Source organism: Barbus barbus (genome assembly GCF_936440315.1).
Source record: "Barbus barbus genome assembly, chromosome: 14".
NCBI lineage: Eukaryota > Metazoa > Chordata > Actinopteri > Cypriniformes > Cyprinidae > Barbus > Barbus barbus.
The window spans coordinates 22249823-22266800 of NC_136742.1; the positions used below are offsets into that span (position 1 = coordinate 22249823).

The following is a 16978-nucleotide window of genomic DNA, read 5'->3' on the forward strand; positions in this document are numbered from 1 at the left end:
AAGGACTTTTGAATTTATAGATTTAGGAATATTATCTATTCACATCATCTGTGGTAAAAGCGCCACACTATAGATGTCAACTTTGGTTTTGTTACTTTGCTTTTTACAAATGTTGGGTCAAAATAATTTTTTCTGGTCATTGAAATAGCATTTAACTACAATATTTCCTTCCAATATACACTACCATTCAAAAGTTCGGGGTCTGTAACAGATAGTATTAAACGTTAGCTAAACCCTAAGAATTCACAACGTGCTCTCATTATAATGTTATGTATACAGAGTTATTAATGTTCTGCATTTCTGTTTTGAGCTGCGCGTTGAAGATGACCAGAAGCATCTAGCAGGTTTTTAATCAATGGGATTTATCATTTATCTCATATAATACGCTTCGTTATCTATACAACATAATGTTAATATTACGACTTATAGGCTATCACGAAATTCCCCGAATGCAGAAGTGAACGTGAATGATCCTTTTGTGGACGCGTTCTCGTGCAGAAACACGGTAAACTCTCATCAAAATTCACAGTTTTATTATAGCAGTGTTCTCATTATAATGTTATGTATATGACAGTCCCAGTCATAGTTATTAATATTCTGCATTGTTGTTCGTCCTGCTGATGAGATAATCTTCGTAGTACTACAATGAGTTTTACTGCAGCGTAACTCAACCAAACACATTTTATACGAGATAAATATATACACGACAGGCCTACGTTATATATAAACCTTCTGAAATGTTTTGAAATCACTTACCCTACCTGATTGGAACAATCCAGTCTTTCACTCTGTCTGTGTCAATTAAAGATTTAAATCCCTGCCGCTTTTCTGTCGGTCACAGATTATGAAAAGTGAATCTAGGGGTGGTCGGATTTATTAATGCACGTTCAAATATTTAAAGCTTCTTTCTTTTCAGATTCTTATTTACAGCATTATCTTAATAGGTTGTATATTAACCTATTGGGAGAAAACTGGTAGTTCTATGTGAAGTCAGACATTTGAGCACCCTCATATAGCAAAAATGGCATAATCACAACACCCCGCGAATATTCGACTGTGAGACTGGTAGTCGAATCAGCCTCCTCCTATCGAAGCATCGACTATTCGGGGTCACCCCTAATATATATATATATATATATATATATAATTTTTTTTTTCAAGTCTCTTATGCTCACTGTAATCAGAAATACAGTTAAAAACAATATTGTGAAATATTAAAATTTTAAATATCCATTTTCTATTTTAATATATTTTAAAATGTAATATATTCCTGTGATGGGAAAGCTGAATTTTCAGCATCATTACTCCAGGCTTCCAGGTGTCAATGAGTCATTCAGAAATAATTGTAATACACTAATTTGGTGCTCAAGAAACTGATCTTATTATAATCATTGTACTTAATATTTTTTGTAGAAACCGTGATACAAATTTCCAGGATTCTTTGATGAAAATAAAGTTCAAAACAGCAACATTTATCTAAAAATCTTTTGTAACATTGTAAATGGCTTTACAGTCACTTAAAAAAAAAAGTAGTAACCAACTTTTATGCAGCTCTGAAGTGAAAATATCATGGATCGTACAATTTATTGCTTTTTTAAAAAAAGGAATACAACATAGTATTACAAATAGAAAACCCAAACACTTATATACATATCATTAAAATAGAATACACCTTGATTACTGACAGTTACAAAAAATACTCCAAATGTGTATGAACCTGTAATGATAATGAGACATTGCTATTATGTGCATAATTACTGATTGACAATACTGTCTTCTAGAGCAAAAATAGGGCTTACCTGAGGTGGACGTCCATTTCATTTTTACTGCAGATGTGGCTCAAACCCAAACCTCATCATTATGTTAAAAAGCACAAAATTTAAACCAATAAAATGTTCCCCATCTCATTTCATAGAAAGCAATGGAGGGAATTGAGTTTCTTTCATATATTCAAGCAATTCCCAATAAGTTAATAGGTAGACATATATGCAAATGTATTCTATTACACCACCCATAGTCCTGCAGTACATTCTGATGAAGGATTCTTGTGGCCAAATCACTAACCCGCCAGCGGTATTACTACTGGTTTCATGGGAAGTCTCTGCGAAGGCCTTTTACATGTCTACATGACCTGTGAGAATCTCTTCAAGTGGCGGATCTGCACTCACACATACACACTCTCACACAAAGAGCCAATATAGCTTAGTCGCACATGTACAAAACTGCACCATTTTCAGAGGTTGCGCTATAAAGGATTTTATCTGGACGAATTGCAAATTTTTCGTCATCCTCTATTTTTATCTGTCAGAAAATTATTATTGATACAGATTTTTTGAGACAACACCATTACAGGAGCTTTTTAGTCTTACTTTTTGGCTTTTTCTTTGGCTTCCATAATGTGAAACAGACAACACTTGTTTCTCTCCCCAAACCTCTCTCACATCTTTCGGTTTATTTTCACAGGGATGCTTTAAAAATGTATTGTCTCCCCTTTTCTGCATTTCTAATCCTGTTTAGAAACCCTTCATGTCTGAATATTTCTAGCATAGGGAAATTTAGGAAACTAGATTTCTTATTTATTTATCTGTCAAAATAATGGAAAACATTACGATTTCAAATGACTTATTTCTTTTGTTTAGCGCAACCTCTGATCATTCCCTCTCTTCATAGGCTGTGGGATGTAGTAAAGTGCTCAGTAGGGATAGGCTGAGACAGCGATGTAGACAATAAAGGTGGTCTGGTACTCTATGCCTCCGTCAGCGCTGTAAGACAGGGCTCGTACTTTCATGCGGTACGTGTGAGGTTCGCGTAGTGGCCGGGTGGTGAACAGAACACCTTTGAGATTTTCGTCCCGGAGAGCGAAGGGCAGAGTCGTGTTCTTGTCGACTACTAAGAAGGAAGTGCGTGGGTGGACAACTCCATCCTGGGTATAGGCAACCAGCCGGATCAGGTCCTGATTGGCAGCAATGCCGAAGGGCAGGGACAGCAGTTTGTACTCCAGTGCATAAGGACTCAGGGCACACTCCAGATCATTGGGCGGACAATTCTTCAGGCAGAACCTGAGAGGAAAGGTAGAGCTCACTTTATTTTGAACAATCAACTTAAAAGTAGATAACTGCAAAGAAAAGAGTGTCAGTCTCACCCTGTGGCTGGATCTCTCTGATAGTTAGGAGGGCAAGGTGTGTCGATGCACTGGTAACTCCCTCTCATGTTGAAACACATCCTGTTTGCACCACACTGAATGTTCTTCTCCAGGCATTCATCTATGTCTGTTCATATAAAGACCAAAAGTGAGCAATGCACAAACCTCTTAAACTTAGTATCTTTAGATTTTTCACTCTCTAGAGAAGTTAACACATGTATTGTCTGTGTTTCTTATTGAATGTCTTAAGTTTCTTACCTTGGCAGGTTTTGCCGTTGGTCATAAGGCGATAGCCGCTGGGACACAAACACCTATGGCTGCCTGGTGTGTTCATACATTCGTGTTGACATGTATCCCTCTGTTCACACTCATTAATATCTAAAACACAAGACGGGTAATTCATTGTCCATGTCTTACTGATATGATAAACAGGACATTAAACATACTCTATTGACATTACAAAATTAGTATATACTATAAAATAACTTTTAAAATGAAACATTAATCAGGACTACAGGCAATTTGCATGCACCAATTCATTACTCTTATGTCTGAATAATAATAAAAAAACATTTGTAATTTAAATAAATTATTGCTTTTACTATATTCCTTTTTTTCTAAAATGCTTGATGCAACTTATTGTTTCTACGGAGCCCCTAAAGGGAAGGTGATGGAAATAGAAAAATGTTTGTGTTCACTTTGTTCCCTTGCAAAACATTTGTAATTCCGTAAGAAAGTTTGTGAGTAAGTTAAATAAAGTTTTGTATTCAAACTTTTTTTTAACAAACTTTTGTATTCAATGCAAAGCTTGTCAAGAGAATACAAAACTTTGTTGTGTGGACACAAAGAATTTAGAATTTATTGCCATTTGCACGGGTACATAAATTCTAAATTCTTTGTGCCCACACGACAAAGTTTTGTATTTCAAATTTTCAAATTTCAAAAACAACGTTTTTATGGCTGTGTCCCCTAAAACACATGGGGGCTCTGTAGTGTTCAATCCCATCTCCCTGTTTTAAAACTATTTTTTTTCTGACATTATATTTGCCAAGTTCATATCTTCTAAATTACTTAATTTTACATATAACACAACAAAACTACTACCTGAATTTCCTCTATTTTGATTAAAAATGCTTCTTTCTCCTGAATTTTTCTGGCACTTACTGCACTATTGTCACATAATATTACAAAAAAAAAGCATACTTTACAATCCATTAAATTATCAGTGTAATAGCAGCAATATTCTAATCTTTTAAGAGCAAGAGTACTATATACAAATACATCTGACCGTGCATATAACATAAAACCCAAATTCTACAGCTCAACAGTAGTTACCTAAACACTGGCCATTGTTTGCCTTAAAACCAGGGGGGCAGGAATTAGTATCCCTACGACTGCGTGATTGGGCATTGTTTGGTCTGTTGGTCATGTGACGCCCCCCGATGGGGACATATGAGTGGAAACTCTGGGAGGTCAGGCTATGGTAGCGCTGCTGGTAGGAGCTCCGATCAGAGGAGGCCTGGGATGTTCTGTACCCATATGAGAAACTCTCATAGCTGGGCAAGCGCTCTAGTCCGGCACAGGACTTGCCATCGCCCAGCAGGTGGAGCCCTGGTGGGCACAGGCACTTGTAGCTGCCAGGGCTGTTCACGCACTGATAGGCACAGGGCACCGGTACCAGCTCGCACTCGTTTATGTCTGCTCTCACAGCAAGGCCAACACAGGGAAAGATAAATAGGGAAGCAAAGGGGGAAAATAAAGAAAATACAGTTGAAATGAAAATAGCAGGTCAAAAGAAGAAAATAAAAAAAGGGGATGAGAAAAAATACTGCACATAAATAGCTATCCCTCAAAAGTATGTTTTTATGCAAAAATACATATTGTATTTTTGTTGTAAAATATTAAGTGTATTTAATGATTCCTCACAAGGAGCATCATTTCTATTAATAAATTAAATTCAGTTAACCCAGTGATTTATTATCAGCACTGAAACTCAATGGGAACAACTGAGAAGAAAAACTCCAAATGCCAAAACGGCACTTCTAATCCCAACTGAATGTCACTAGAGGACATTCAAAAAATGCCACAGCAAAGCATAGCACTTCAGGGGAGAATCCCAAGCAGAAGGTTGAAGGGTAAAGACACAGATAGAGGAAGGACATAGTCGTGATAGTCGTGCTGGCCTTGCTGTAAGAGTAAACCTGCTTACCGGTGTAATACTCCAAAACTCCTGTCACTCTTGACAACTTGCAACACCTTACTGACAATTACATCTGTAGCAGCTTAGAAAGACTTGGATCCTCAATTTGGTTTCAGTGACTGACTTCTTTGTTTCTTAAAGTTATATGTTGGTTAGTTTTAAAGCGCTGTGGCATCATAAGCAAGCTGTGTGGAAGGAAGTGACATCACAGGTTCTGAATGCTGTTTAGGTAAGAGTTGGTTCACAGAAATGAAATGCAGCAAAAGAGTGAAGGAGATGAAAATTAAGGCAGGGATGCAGGTTTGTGTTTGGCAGGAGAGCAGCCTGGGATGTTGGGAGAGAAATAGAGTTAGGTGTGGGGGAATTAGACTACGTACCAAGGCAGGGGCGGCCCACACCCTGAGAGCGGTACCCCCTTGGACAAGTGCAGTGGTAGCTACCTCTGGTGTTTTCACAGATTTGGTTATACCTGCACTGATGTGTGCCATCATGGCATTCATCAATGTCTACAAACAGAATAAAAATGCAGTCATCTTTGATCATAATCCAATTATGTAACAATAAATGTATAAATAAAGAACAAAAGTTGTTTTATTAATTATATGTATGTATATATATACACAGTGTATATATTAGTGATGCGTGGATGAGCTAAAACGTCACCCGAATCTGCAGCTTCAAATAAATTATCCACCAGCCAACCACCCGCACTCATATTTTTGTCTTATTTAGATAACCGCACCCGATCGTCACATTCAGGGTTCGTATGGTCATGAAAAACCCAGAAAAGCAATTTCCTGGCCTGAAAAGTTTTGGAAAAATAAACAAACCCAGAAAGTTTTGGAAAAGTCATGGAAATCTATTTCACAATTTTCTGTATAATAGAATTATGTTTAATTAGGTCCTGAATTTTGGTGCGGGATTGCGCATTACTCATTCCCGGAGCTTTCAACTTTAAAATGAGGGAAATTACTGCAAATCATTTATTCAATATAGCATATAGGTTAGATGAGTAAATACATCCACACAAACCATCAGATCAAATCAGCCATTTGAAAACAGCATCAGTGATTTAGCTGTACTGCATCCTCTCTCTTTGACCTTCTCTTCACATCGGTGCATCTAGAGCTGCACGCTGCGATACAAGACTTTAGCTCGCGTTTCGGTACAGTTGCCAGAATTGTCAATTGCCTAATCGGTCATTGTTGCATTGTCACAAAAATTTATTATTTTTACATGTTTTTAAGCCATCCGGTACTCGTGCTTTCCAGATGCGCTTTTCTGTGCGCGCACAATCACATCCAAAGCATGCTCTGCAAGTACCAAATTGAGTTTGCAAGCAAATCCTGTGGTGCTTGAGTGGCCAAATACACACAAAATGACTTCAAAATGGTCGTCCTGGCAAGTATCCTCATGAGCAATGTCGGTTTTGTCAGTGAAAAAAAGTTAATGTAAATAGTTGTGAAAGAAAACGCATGTGTATAAGTATTGGATCCGTGAAATAGGTCTTGTGATAGCAGCCTAATAAACCTGTGCCATCTGTCATTAATGTTAATCAAACAACAAAAGACAGAGGAAATCCCTCACTGCTCTTGACTAAATGTTTTGTTGAATAACTTTAATGCTAATTTACAGTTTATTCAATTTCTGTAGCCTATTTAGAATATTTATTTAATATTTGCACCATTAATGATTTATCTTATCCACCCGCAAATAATCAGAATGCATTTTTTTATTGCCCGACCCACCCAATCCACGGATTATCCGCAACACCCGTGGATATAACCGCCATCTGCGCATCACTAATATACACACACACACACAACACAAATAGTCCTGGGCCCAAAACATAAACAACAACATTACAAACCAATGCAAGTGCCATTGCCTCCTTTGGTCATGCCAGTAGGGCAGAGGTCAATGCAAGTGTATCCACCACGTGTGTTTTTACACTGCTGATCTGAGCGACACACTCTCTGTTTGCATTCGTTTATGTCTGAGGAGAAACAAGCAGCACTTCAGTTGCACAAGTGCATAGTTTTACAGACCTAGCAAGACTGAGCTATATGCCATGTGACAGGTTTTAAACGTACCAATACAGCGCCGATTCCTGAGTTGGTAACCTGGCTCACAAGCACAGCGGAAGCTGCCAATGGTGTTTAGACAGTGCTGATGACAGGGGTTGGATTCCTGACACTCATTCACATCTGCAAAAGCCAGATTAAAACAATCCAAATGTATGCTAGAATGAAGATACTGATAAATAGAGAACATTAATATACATTACAATATGTCATATACAAATATGCATGTCAAAAATATACAAACAAAGTTATAAATCTAGGGACAACTGTGCACCTAAGCAGCTGAGCCCATCTGCTGTCCTCCTGAATCCCCGCCCACAGCGCATCACACAGCGATAGGAGCCAATGGTATTCTCACAGTCTTGTCCATCATGGCACATGTGACCACCCAATGAACACTCATCAATATCTAGGGTAAACGTAAAGGAAAGCAGTTGCTCAGTTGAGATTACAGAAACATTAAAATCATACACTACTATTCAAAGGTAAACCTTTTTAAACTGTCGTACCCTGGCATGTTCGACCATCAGCTGAGATGGTGAGTCCTCTGGGACAGGAACAGTAGTATGTGCCTATAGCATTGTGGCAGGCATGTGAGCAGGGGTTTCCCTCCGCACACTCATTCTCATCTTCATCAGCAAAAAAAGCACAGAATCTTATCAATGAAACTTTGTATATTCACAAATGAATAATATTATCTGTATCACAGTAAAAGCAAGAAATACGGTCTGACTATACCTGAACAATATGGCCCAGCAGGGTCCAGTTGAAAACCACTGGGACACTGATTACTGCGCTCTCCTGAGGAGGAAAATACATCATAATTGGAGAGGGATAGTTTTTAAAAATATATATAAACTATTAAATATAACAGTTTGAAATTAATAAACAATTAAATCATAATGATATGCTACAATTTGTTTATGATGTTTAAGGATGCATATGGTGTTTGCATTAAATTGAATTAAATTTTAAACCAGGCATTAAACATTCTAATATACAGAAGAAGAAAAACTGAAAACAGTTTAATATTTTGTAAAACTTTGCAATAAAAATGTTTTTTTTTTTTGGGGGGGGGGGGGGGGGGGTATTTGCTTCCAATACCAACTTAATCAAACAATATATATTTTTAATCAATTTAATTAAATTAAATAAAAAAAAAACATAAAATTAAATTAAATAAGTGACTGATACATCATTCATATCTAATGAAATTTTTCTCTACTGTATCCTGTATGTGTATTGTACCTTTAGCAATGGTGGCATGGATGGTAAACTCCAGCATCTCTTCTAGTGGACGGTACAGAGCGCTGATAGCCGAGGCGTGGAGAGTCTGCACCAGATAGGGCATCTTTCCTTTGGAGGGTCTGTATGTGATGGTATGATTCCAGGAGTAAGGCACGCTCACCCTGTCTATACTGAACATACGTGTGGACAGAGCATACAGCAGACCAGGACCAGTCTGGATGTAGTCTTCAGTGTAGTCCTGGAATTTAAAAAGGATATTTTAATGTGATAAAGTTTATGTTGAGTAACATCACAAGTATAAAAAGGAATAATATTAAATGAATTCAGTGATGAAGGTTCTACCTTAAGACTGATGTCTGCATTGGTTGGCAGTTCCAGGATGTGTCCATTTACTACAATGTCCAGCAGAAGTGCTCCATCTGAGTCCAGCCCTCGTGCCACATGGGTCATTCTGAGAATCTCTCCTTTAGTCAAAACACAAATTAAATTAGGAAAAGTTTTTAAAGATCTCTATACATCAATGTGATGCCTCATACCTGTGGCAAACTCCACTTGAGTCTCACGTCTGAAGATGCCATCTGTGAGAGTGTAACCGTTGATGGCTTCACCCAGCTCCTGTGCTGTGGTCCAGTATATGGGGTTCAGGATGGAGATCAACTTCCTCATAGCAGGGCCTGGATGATTTAGCAGAATATATACATACAAGCACAGACTGAAATTAAGTTCTTGATGAATAGTCTGAGAAATATAGCCTCACTGCCACATAACAAAATAATTAATATACTGACAAATACGATACTGCATATTTATAATATTTTGGAATAGAAAATATGATGCATTGTGGCTCATAACAAAAACTCAGTAGCAGAGACTGACCAAGACTCCTGGGTATGTTAGTGATGGTGGCCTGTATAACTCTTCCTCCAGTGGGAATGCTGGAGATGCTGGCATTGAGGATGGCAATGCCAAACTCCACATCATTAATGTTCCCGATGATGCTTCCTCTGGCTTTCTGAGGGCCACCTTAGAGAGGAAAAAAAGAAGAAGAAAAAAAGTAGACAGTCTGCACTCATCAATCAAATCTTGTGCAGTTAACTTAAGACCAAGGTCAGATCAGACATTAACCAGTGGTTAGGGAAAGTTGTATAAAATGTGTCGTCAAGTTCTCTCATTGTACTCTACGCTTAATAAGACAAGGGTTTATATTGTATTTGATTTGATTTGATTGGTAAGAGTCATCATCTTACTGAAAGTAATTAATACTGACAAAGTGAAAAAAATATATTTTTTTTTTTAAAAGTAAAAGAAATAAAAAACAATTATTTGATAAAATTTCTTGATGTAAGTCTTGATTAACAACCATACATAGTTGTAAATGTACCTGGACATGGCTGTATATTACATCTTGATAACTGGGTGGAGTCTCCTGGGCAGGGACGGCCATTGTTGCTGGCTGATGGATTGTTACAGAGTCTGACACGTGTCCGTTCTCCACCTCCACAGGATGCTGAACATTCACCCCAGGACTCCCATGAACCCCACTTACCATCAACTTCACACACACATATACAGAGCACAGAAATGTAAGCGGTTATAGTAAAAATGTATCCAGAAAATATCATTCTAATTAAAATAATCTTGTAAATCATTACCTAAAAAGTACTGTATGTAGCATCTCTTGTAGAGAGATGAAAAAATGTATCACTGTTTCAACAAAAATATTAAGCAGCACAACTGTTTCCAGCATTGACAATAATAAGACATGATTCTTGAGCACCAAATCAGCATATTAGAATGATTTCTGAAGGATCATGTGACACGGAAGACTGTAATAATGGCTGCTAAAAAATTCAGCTTTGCCATCCAAGGAATCAATTTTAATTTGTTTTAAAACATTTTAAAATATATTTAAAATAGTACAATAATATAAAACATTATATACACTCACCTAAAGGATTATTAGGAACACCATACTAATACTGTGTTTGACCCCCTTTCGCCTTCAGAACTGCCTTAATTCAACGTGGCATTGATTCAACAAGGTGCTGAAAGCATTCTTTAGAAATGTTGGCCCATATTGATAGGATAGCATCTTGCAGTTGATGTAGATTTGTGGGATGCACATCCAGGGCACGAAGCTCCCGTTCCACCACATCCCAAAGATGCTCTATTGGGTTGAGATCTGGTGACTGTGGGGGCCATTTTAGTACAGTGAACTCATTGTCATGTTCAAGAAACCAATTTGAAATGATTCGAGCTTTGTGACATGGTGCATTATCCTGCTGGAAGTAGCCATCAGAGGATGGGTACATGGTGGTCATAAAGGGATGGACATGGTCAGAAACAATGCTCAGGTAGGCCGTGGCATTTAAACAATGCCCAATTGGCACTAAGGGGCCTAAAGTGTGCCAAGAAAACATCCCCCACACCATTACACCACCACCACCAGCCTGCACAGTGGTAACAAGGCATGATGGATCCATGTTCTCATTCTGTTTACGCCAAATTCTAACTCTACCATCTGAATGTCTCAACAGAAATCGAGACTCATCAGACCAGGCAACGTTTTTCCAGTCTTCAACCGTCCAATTTTGGTGAGCTCGTGCAAATTGTAGCCTCTTTTTCCTATTTGTAGTGGAGATGAGTGGTACCCGGTGGGGTCTTCTGCTGTTGTAGCCCATCCGCCTCAAGGTTGTGCGTGTTGTGGCTTCACAAATGCTTTGCTGCATACCTCGGTTGTAACGAGTGGTTATTTCAGTCAAAGTTGCTCTTCTATCAGCTTGAATCAGTCGGCCCATTCTCCTCTGACCTCTAGCATCAACAAGGCATTTTCGCCCACAGGACTGCCGCATACTGGATGTTTTTCCCTTTTCACACCATTCTTTGTAAACCCTAGAAATGGTTGTGCGTGAAAATCCCAGTAACTGAGCAGATTGTGAAATACTCAGACCGGCCCGTCTGGCACCAACAACCATGCCACGCTCAAAATTGCTTAAATCACCTTTCTTTCCCATTCTGACATTCAGTTTGGAGTTCAGGAGATTGTCTTGACCAGGACCACACCCCTAAATGCATTGAAGCAACTGCCATGTGATTGGTTGATTAGATAATTGCATTAATGAGAAATTGAACAGGTGTTCCTAATAATCCTTTAGGTGAGTGTATATATATATATATATATATATAATGTTTTAAACTGCAATAATATTATGTCACAATATTATTTTTTACTGTATTTTTAATCAAATAAATGTAGTCATCTGAGAGCATCAGAGACTTCTTTCAAAAATATTATTAAAAATTCGCCCTGACTTCATGCTTTTGAACTGTAGTATTTGTATGGGTGCCATACCAGGGCAGTTGGCTGTGTTGCACTTCTGGATTTGGGAGTCTGATCCAGTACATGCTCTGCCTCCATTCGCTGGTCTAGGATTGTCACATGTTCTGTAGCGACGCATTCGACCACCGTTGCAGGTTCTGCTACAACTGCCCCAGCTGTTCCATGGGCCCCAGTTACCATGAACTATGAAGAGAGATTATTTGTACTTAATGCTTTCATTATTACACCAATGTGTCTGTTAGTTTACCATATATGAAATGTGTTTACTCACTGGGACAGGGTTCATTGTTGCAGAAATCAATGTGGATGTCATTTCCCTCACATTGCCATCCCCCATGCTGGGGGGCAGGGCTTGCACAGATACGTGTCCTTTGCCTCGTACCACCTCCACAAGAAACACTACATGCCCCCCAACTTACCCAGGGCGACCACTTGCCATCCACTGTTGAAGAAGGGAAGATGAAATAAGTGCTTGTTAATGCTTGTTAAACCTGGATTTGATTAATCATGTAATAATGGATGTGCGCAGCCTAATAAAGCTAATCTAGTACCATGATCCTTCAAAAGAAAGATTAATTTGAAATAGTCCAGCCAAAAAAATAAATTCTTTCACTTACCTTAATTTTTAATCTTCTTAATTTTCATTCATTTACCTGTATCTAGTGGCGCTTTTCCACTGTGTGGTACGACTCGGCTCGGTCGGCACAGCTCAGTACGACACGGTTTGCGTTTCCACTGCAGTTTAGTACCGCTTTAAAGTGGACGGGATTATGCACATGTTGTTATAGTTGCGCCGCCTCTACTGCCGTAAGTCCTGAAAAACTTTTCGATTCTGCGTCGCTCCATCAAGCTCTCACTGGATCCGCTCCTCGGCTATCAACGAGAGGAACGTCTGTACTTCCTCAACAGACAACGAAACTGAAAAAAGTACCAGGTAGCTGGTACTGTACCCAATGGAAAACCCTCCAAAAGTGAACCGCACCGTGCCGTACCATGCAGTGTAAAAGCACCATATTATTACTTTGACCAGGATGCTTACCAGGGCAGTTCCTCTGACTGCACACTTGCGTCTGTGTGTCAGGTCCTTCACACGACGGTCCTTCAAATGAGGGTGGAGGGTTGTTGCACAGTCTCAGCCTAGTCTGCATCCCTTTGCCACATGTTTCACTACAAGGGCTCCAAGGCAACCAGGCACCCCAGTTCCCTGCCACTGACAGATAAGAGGCCAGTCAGACTGATAAAGACAAGATATGTTCATGCATAAGCAGGAGCAGGTATGTTCCTCCACTCACCTGGGCATGGCCTTATACTACACATGATGGCCTCCACTGCTTTGCCCTCACATGCTCTGCCCCCATGCAGGGCAGGAGGATTACTACAAGTCCGCACCCTAGTTCTGTTACCCTGACCACAGGTACGAGCGCACTCTTCCCAGGAAGACCACTCAGACCAATTACCATCCACTATAGGGATAAAGAGATGAAAACATGACAAACAGTATAAACATGTCTCTGCATTTGTCTCCACTTGTCTCTATATTTGTGGTTGGTTAGGAAAACTTGTTTGTTGAAATATATATAAGTGTTGTCAATCGATTATTTTTTTTTTACTAATTAATCGCACATTTTTTTAAATTAATCGCAATGAATCTCACCTAACATCAAGTTTTTAAATATATTTTTATATTGCAATAATTTCACATTAAATCTTCAAATTAATGTACAAACAACATGAAGACTGTATATTTTTAATATTTTTAATATTTTTTAATACTTTATGATTGAAGACCAGTATCACTGATACCAATACTACTGATGATTTCCTAATATTTATCAATTGACTAGCTATTCAACATTACTGTATAATTGAGAGCTTATCAATTTTAACATTTATTACACTTTAAAAAAAAAAGACTTCTAATTTAAGTGAACTTAAAACAATCTTTAACACCATCAGTAACACCATGGTCACTGAACCAGCTTTTGGTACTTTTGGCAGCGTGGGCAGGTGCCAAGTCCTGGTGGAAAATGAAATCAGCATCTCCATTAAGCTTGTCAGCAGAAGGAAGTTTCCAGGTAGATGGCTGCGTTGACTGTGGACTTCAGAAAACACAGTGGACCAATACCAGCAGATGACATGGCAGCCCAAATCATCACTGACTGTGGAAACTTCACACTGGACTTCAAGCAACATGGATTCTGTGCCTCTCCACTCTTCCTCCAGACTCTGGGACCTTGATTTCCAAATGAAATGCAAAATTTACTTTCATCTGAAAAGAGGACTTTGGACCACTGAGCAACAGTCCAGTTCTTTTTTCTCCACAGCCCAGGTAAGATGCTTCTGATGTTGTCTCTGGTTCAGAAGTGGTTTGGTAGCCCTTTTCCTGAAGACGTCTGAGCGTGGTGACTCTTGATGCACTGACTCCAGTGGACTGAACTCCTTGTGAAGCTCTCCCAAGTGTTTGAATCAGCTTTGCTTGACAGTATTCTCAAGCTTGCGGTCATCCCTGTTGCTTGTGCATCTTTTCCTACCCAAATTCTTCCTTCCAGTCGACTTTGCATTTAATATGCTTTGACACAGCACTCTGTAAACAGCCACACCTTTCAGTAATGACCCTCTGTGACTTACCCTCTTTGTGGAGGGCGTCAATGTTCGTCTTCTCAATCATTGCCAAGTCAGCAGTCTTCCCCATTATTGTGGTTTCACAGAACAAGAGATACCCGGAATTTATACTGTAGGGATGGTCATTAATTGAAACTCAAATGTAAATATTCTAATGTTTTGAGATACTGATTTTTGACTCTCATGAGCTGTAAGCTCTAATCATCAAAATTAAAACAAAAAAACTTTTGAAATGTTTTACTTTACACGCAATGAATCTAAAATATATGAAAGTTTCACTTTTTGAATTAACTTACAAGAAAAAATGAACTATTTCACGACATTCTAATTTATTGAGATGCACCTGTATATACATACACACATATATATGTGTATATGTAATATGTAAAAGCATATGCAGATGCTCACAATGTAGAGACCTGCAAAAGCAGCAAACGGGATGACAAACTAATTTACCAGGGCAAGGTTTGCCTTGACAGCTGCGTGTTTCTGTTGCTGAACCTATGCAGTGGCGTCCTCCATTTGCAGGAAATGGGTTATTGCACTGTCTGAGCCTTTTCTGCACTCCTGTGCCACAGGAAACACTGCAGACTCCCCACTCCATCCATTCAGAGAAGCCTCCTTGAACTGCGAAACACATAATTCAATCTCCCATTATAATACATCTGACTGCAATATAACTGTCTGAATACTCTCTAAAAATGTTAATGTGCAGTTTAGCTCACCGCGCACTGTGAGGGTCACGCGCACCAGCACAGAGCCTAACAGATTTTGGGCCACACACTCATACTCAGCTGTGTCCTCTTTCTCAGCACTACTGAGCCGCAGAGAACCATTATTCAGCATGGTAATGCGCTCATTACCCAACAGTGGCCGCCCCTGACGGGACCACTCGATAACAGGCGCAGGCTCTCCCTCTGCCTGGCAGTTTAGCACTACTGTGGAACCGGCGTCAACCACTGTCTCCACTGGCTCTACAGTGATGGTTGGAGAACCTGTGGAACAGCACTGATGTTATTACAGTAACACAAGCTAGTGCTATTTTAGGGTTTTTATTGCCTGTGTGATTATTCTTTGTGACTGACAGCAGATGACTAACTTTAAAGGATAATTTTACACTGTAACATCTGTTTATTATCTTTGATGGTCATTGGGACTTTATGTCTTAAGAGACCCCTTTTAGCCTTTTGACATTTGCATATAATTCACAGACCTGGCCCCACATTCAACCTTTATATGGGTGCTAAATTGCCAATGGTTGCCCCCACTGTCAAAAAGACGTTAGACAGACAGATCTGTTCTTTCCATGGGACTTCAAACACATTCCAGAGAACTAAATCACCCTCGATACCAGACACCAGCGGCCTGGCTGACCAGTGGACTACCTCCACGAGTACAACACACATAACACACACGCATTGAGACATTTCCTTTATTTAGACCATAATTAATCAGTTACAAAGGTATCTGGTATAGGCATGTGTTGTTTGTATGTTTCCTTATATTAGCCTAGTGACCACTCGTTATTTGCATTAGTAAGCTCTAAACACTCATATTCAGGTGTATGAATGTGAAGTGACATTCAGCCAAGTATGGTGACCCATACTCGGAATTCGTGCTCTGCATTTAACCCATCCAACGTGCACACACACAGCAGTGAACACACACACACCGTGAACATACACCCGGAGCAGTGGGCAGCCATTTTATGCTGCAGCGCCCGGGGAGCAGTTGGGGGTTCGGTGCTTTGCTCAAGGGCACCTCAGTCGTGGTATTGAGGGTGGAGAGAGTGCTGGACATTCACTCCCCCCACCTACAATTCCTGCCGGCCGGAGACTCGAACCCGCAACCTTCGGATTACAAGTCAGACTCTCTAACCATTAGGCCACGACTTCCCCCGTTTGTATCTCTGGTTTAATGTATCTCTGGTTTAATATCTTCTAGATGTATCGTTCTTGATATCAAAATGATCTGCTCTTTATTTCTCAAACAATGATGTACACTGTGACCTCGTGAAATGCATCATACCATTCTTACGGTACTGTGGGAAGAATTACACCGATCGAGCAGAACAGTCATAAAACATGCAAATGAGGTGTCAAGTAAGACAAAGAAACACTTTCCCGCTGAAACTATGTGCCTTGTTATTGGTCAAACTAACCAAAAATGGGTGTTACAGGGTCAGATAAAACTTCTCCCACACCCAAAAGGCGAGTTCTTCTCTTTACCTTGGGTGCCCTAGAGACACACATCACCGTGGAAACTTCGCGACTCCCCTTTCGGGGGGAGTCTGAGCTTCTGGCAGTTTTGAGTTCAGTAACTTTGGCAATTTAACTTTGGAC

The 16978-nt window shown here is 39.5% G+C and overlaps 1 protein-coding gene across 2 annotated transcripts in view; it reads right to left on the minus strand.

Moving 5' to 3' along the window:
• Positions 1 to 1545: 1545 nt before the first annotated feature.
• LOC306880268 (hemicentin-1-like) overlaps positions 1546 to 16978 on the minus strand; it is a 112260-nt gene continuing 96827 nt past the window's right edge. Inside the window, exons 87-107 of one of the 2 annotated variants that reach the window (XM_079433700.1) lie at positions 15362 to 15631; positions 15093 to 15263; positions 13307 to 13477; positions 13054 to 13224; positions 12286 to 12456; positions 12027 to 12197; positions 10056 to 10226; positions 9551 to 9697; positions 9211 to 9348; positions 9017 to 9138; positions 8675 to 8912; positions 8165 to 8227; positions 7936 to 8055; positions 7701 to 7835; positions 7436 to 7549; positions 7213 to 7338; positions 5720 to 5848; positions 4478 to 4840; positions 3401 to 3520; positions 3143 to 3269; positions 1546 to 3059 (exon numbers count right to left, since the gene is read on the minus strand). In XM_079433700.1, the coding sequence (XP_079289826.1) occupies positions 2693 to 3059; positions 3143 to 3269; positions 3401 to 3520; positions 4478 to 4840; positions 5720 to 5848; positions 7213 to 7338; positions 7436 to 7549; positions 7701 to 7835; positions 7936 to 8055; positions 8165 to 8227; positions 8675 to 8912; positions 9017 to 9138; positions 9211 to 9348; positions 9551 to 9697; positions 10056 to 10226; positions 12027 to 12197; positions 12286 to 12456; positions 13054 to 13224; positions 13307 to 13477; positions 15093 to 15263; positions 15362 to 15631 (3605 nt within the window). In that variant the 3' untranslated portion in view covers positions 1546 to 2692. The remainder of the gene's footprint in view (positions 3060 to 3142; positions 3270 to 3400; positions 3521 to 4477; positions 4841 to 5719; positions 5849 to 7212; positions 7339 to 7435; positions 7550 to 7700; positions 7836 to 7935; positions 8056 to 8164; positions 8228 to 8674; positions 8913 to 9016; positions 9139 to 9210; positions 9349 to 9550; positions 9698 to 10055; positions 10227 to 12026; positions 12198 to 12285; positions 12457 to 13053; positions 13225 to 13306; positions 13478 to 15092; positions 15264 to 15361; positions 15632 to 16978) is intronic. The other variant, XM_079433701.1, reaches the window with a different exon arrangement.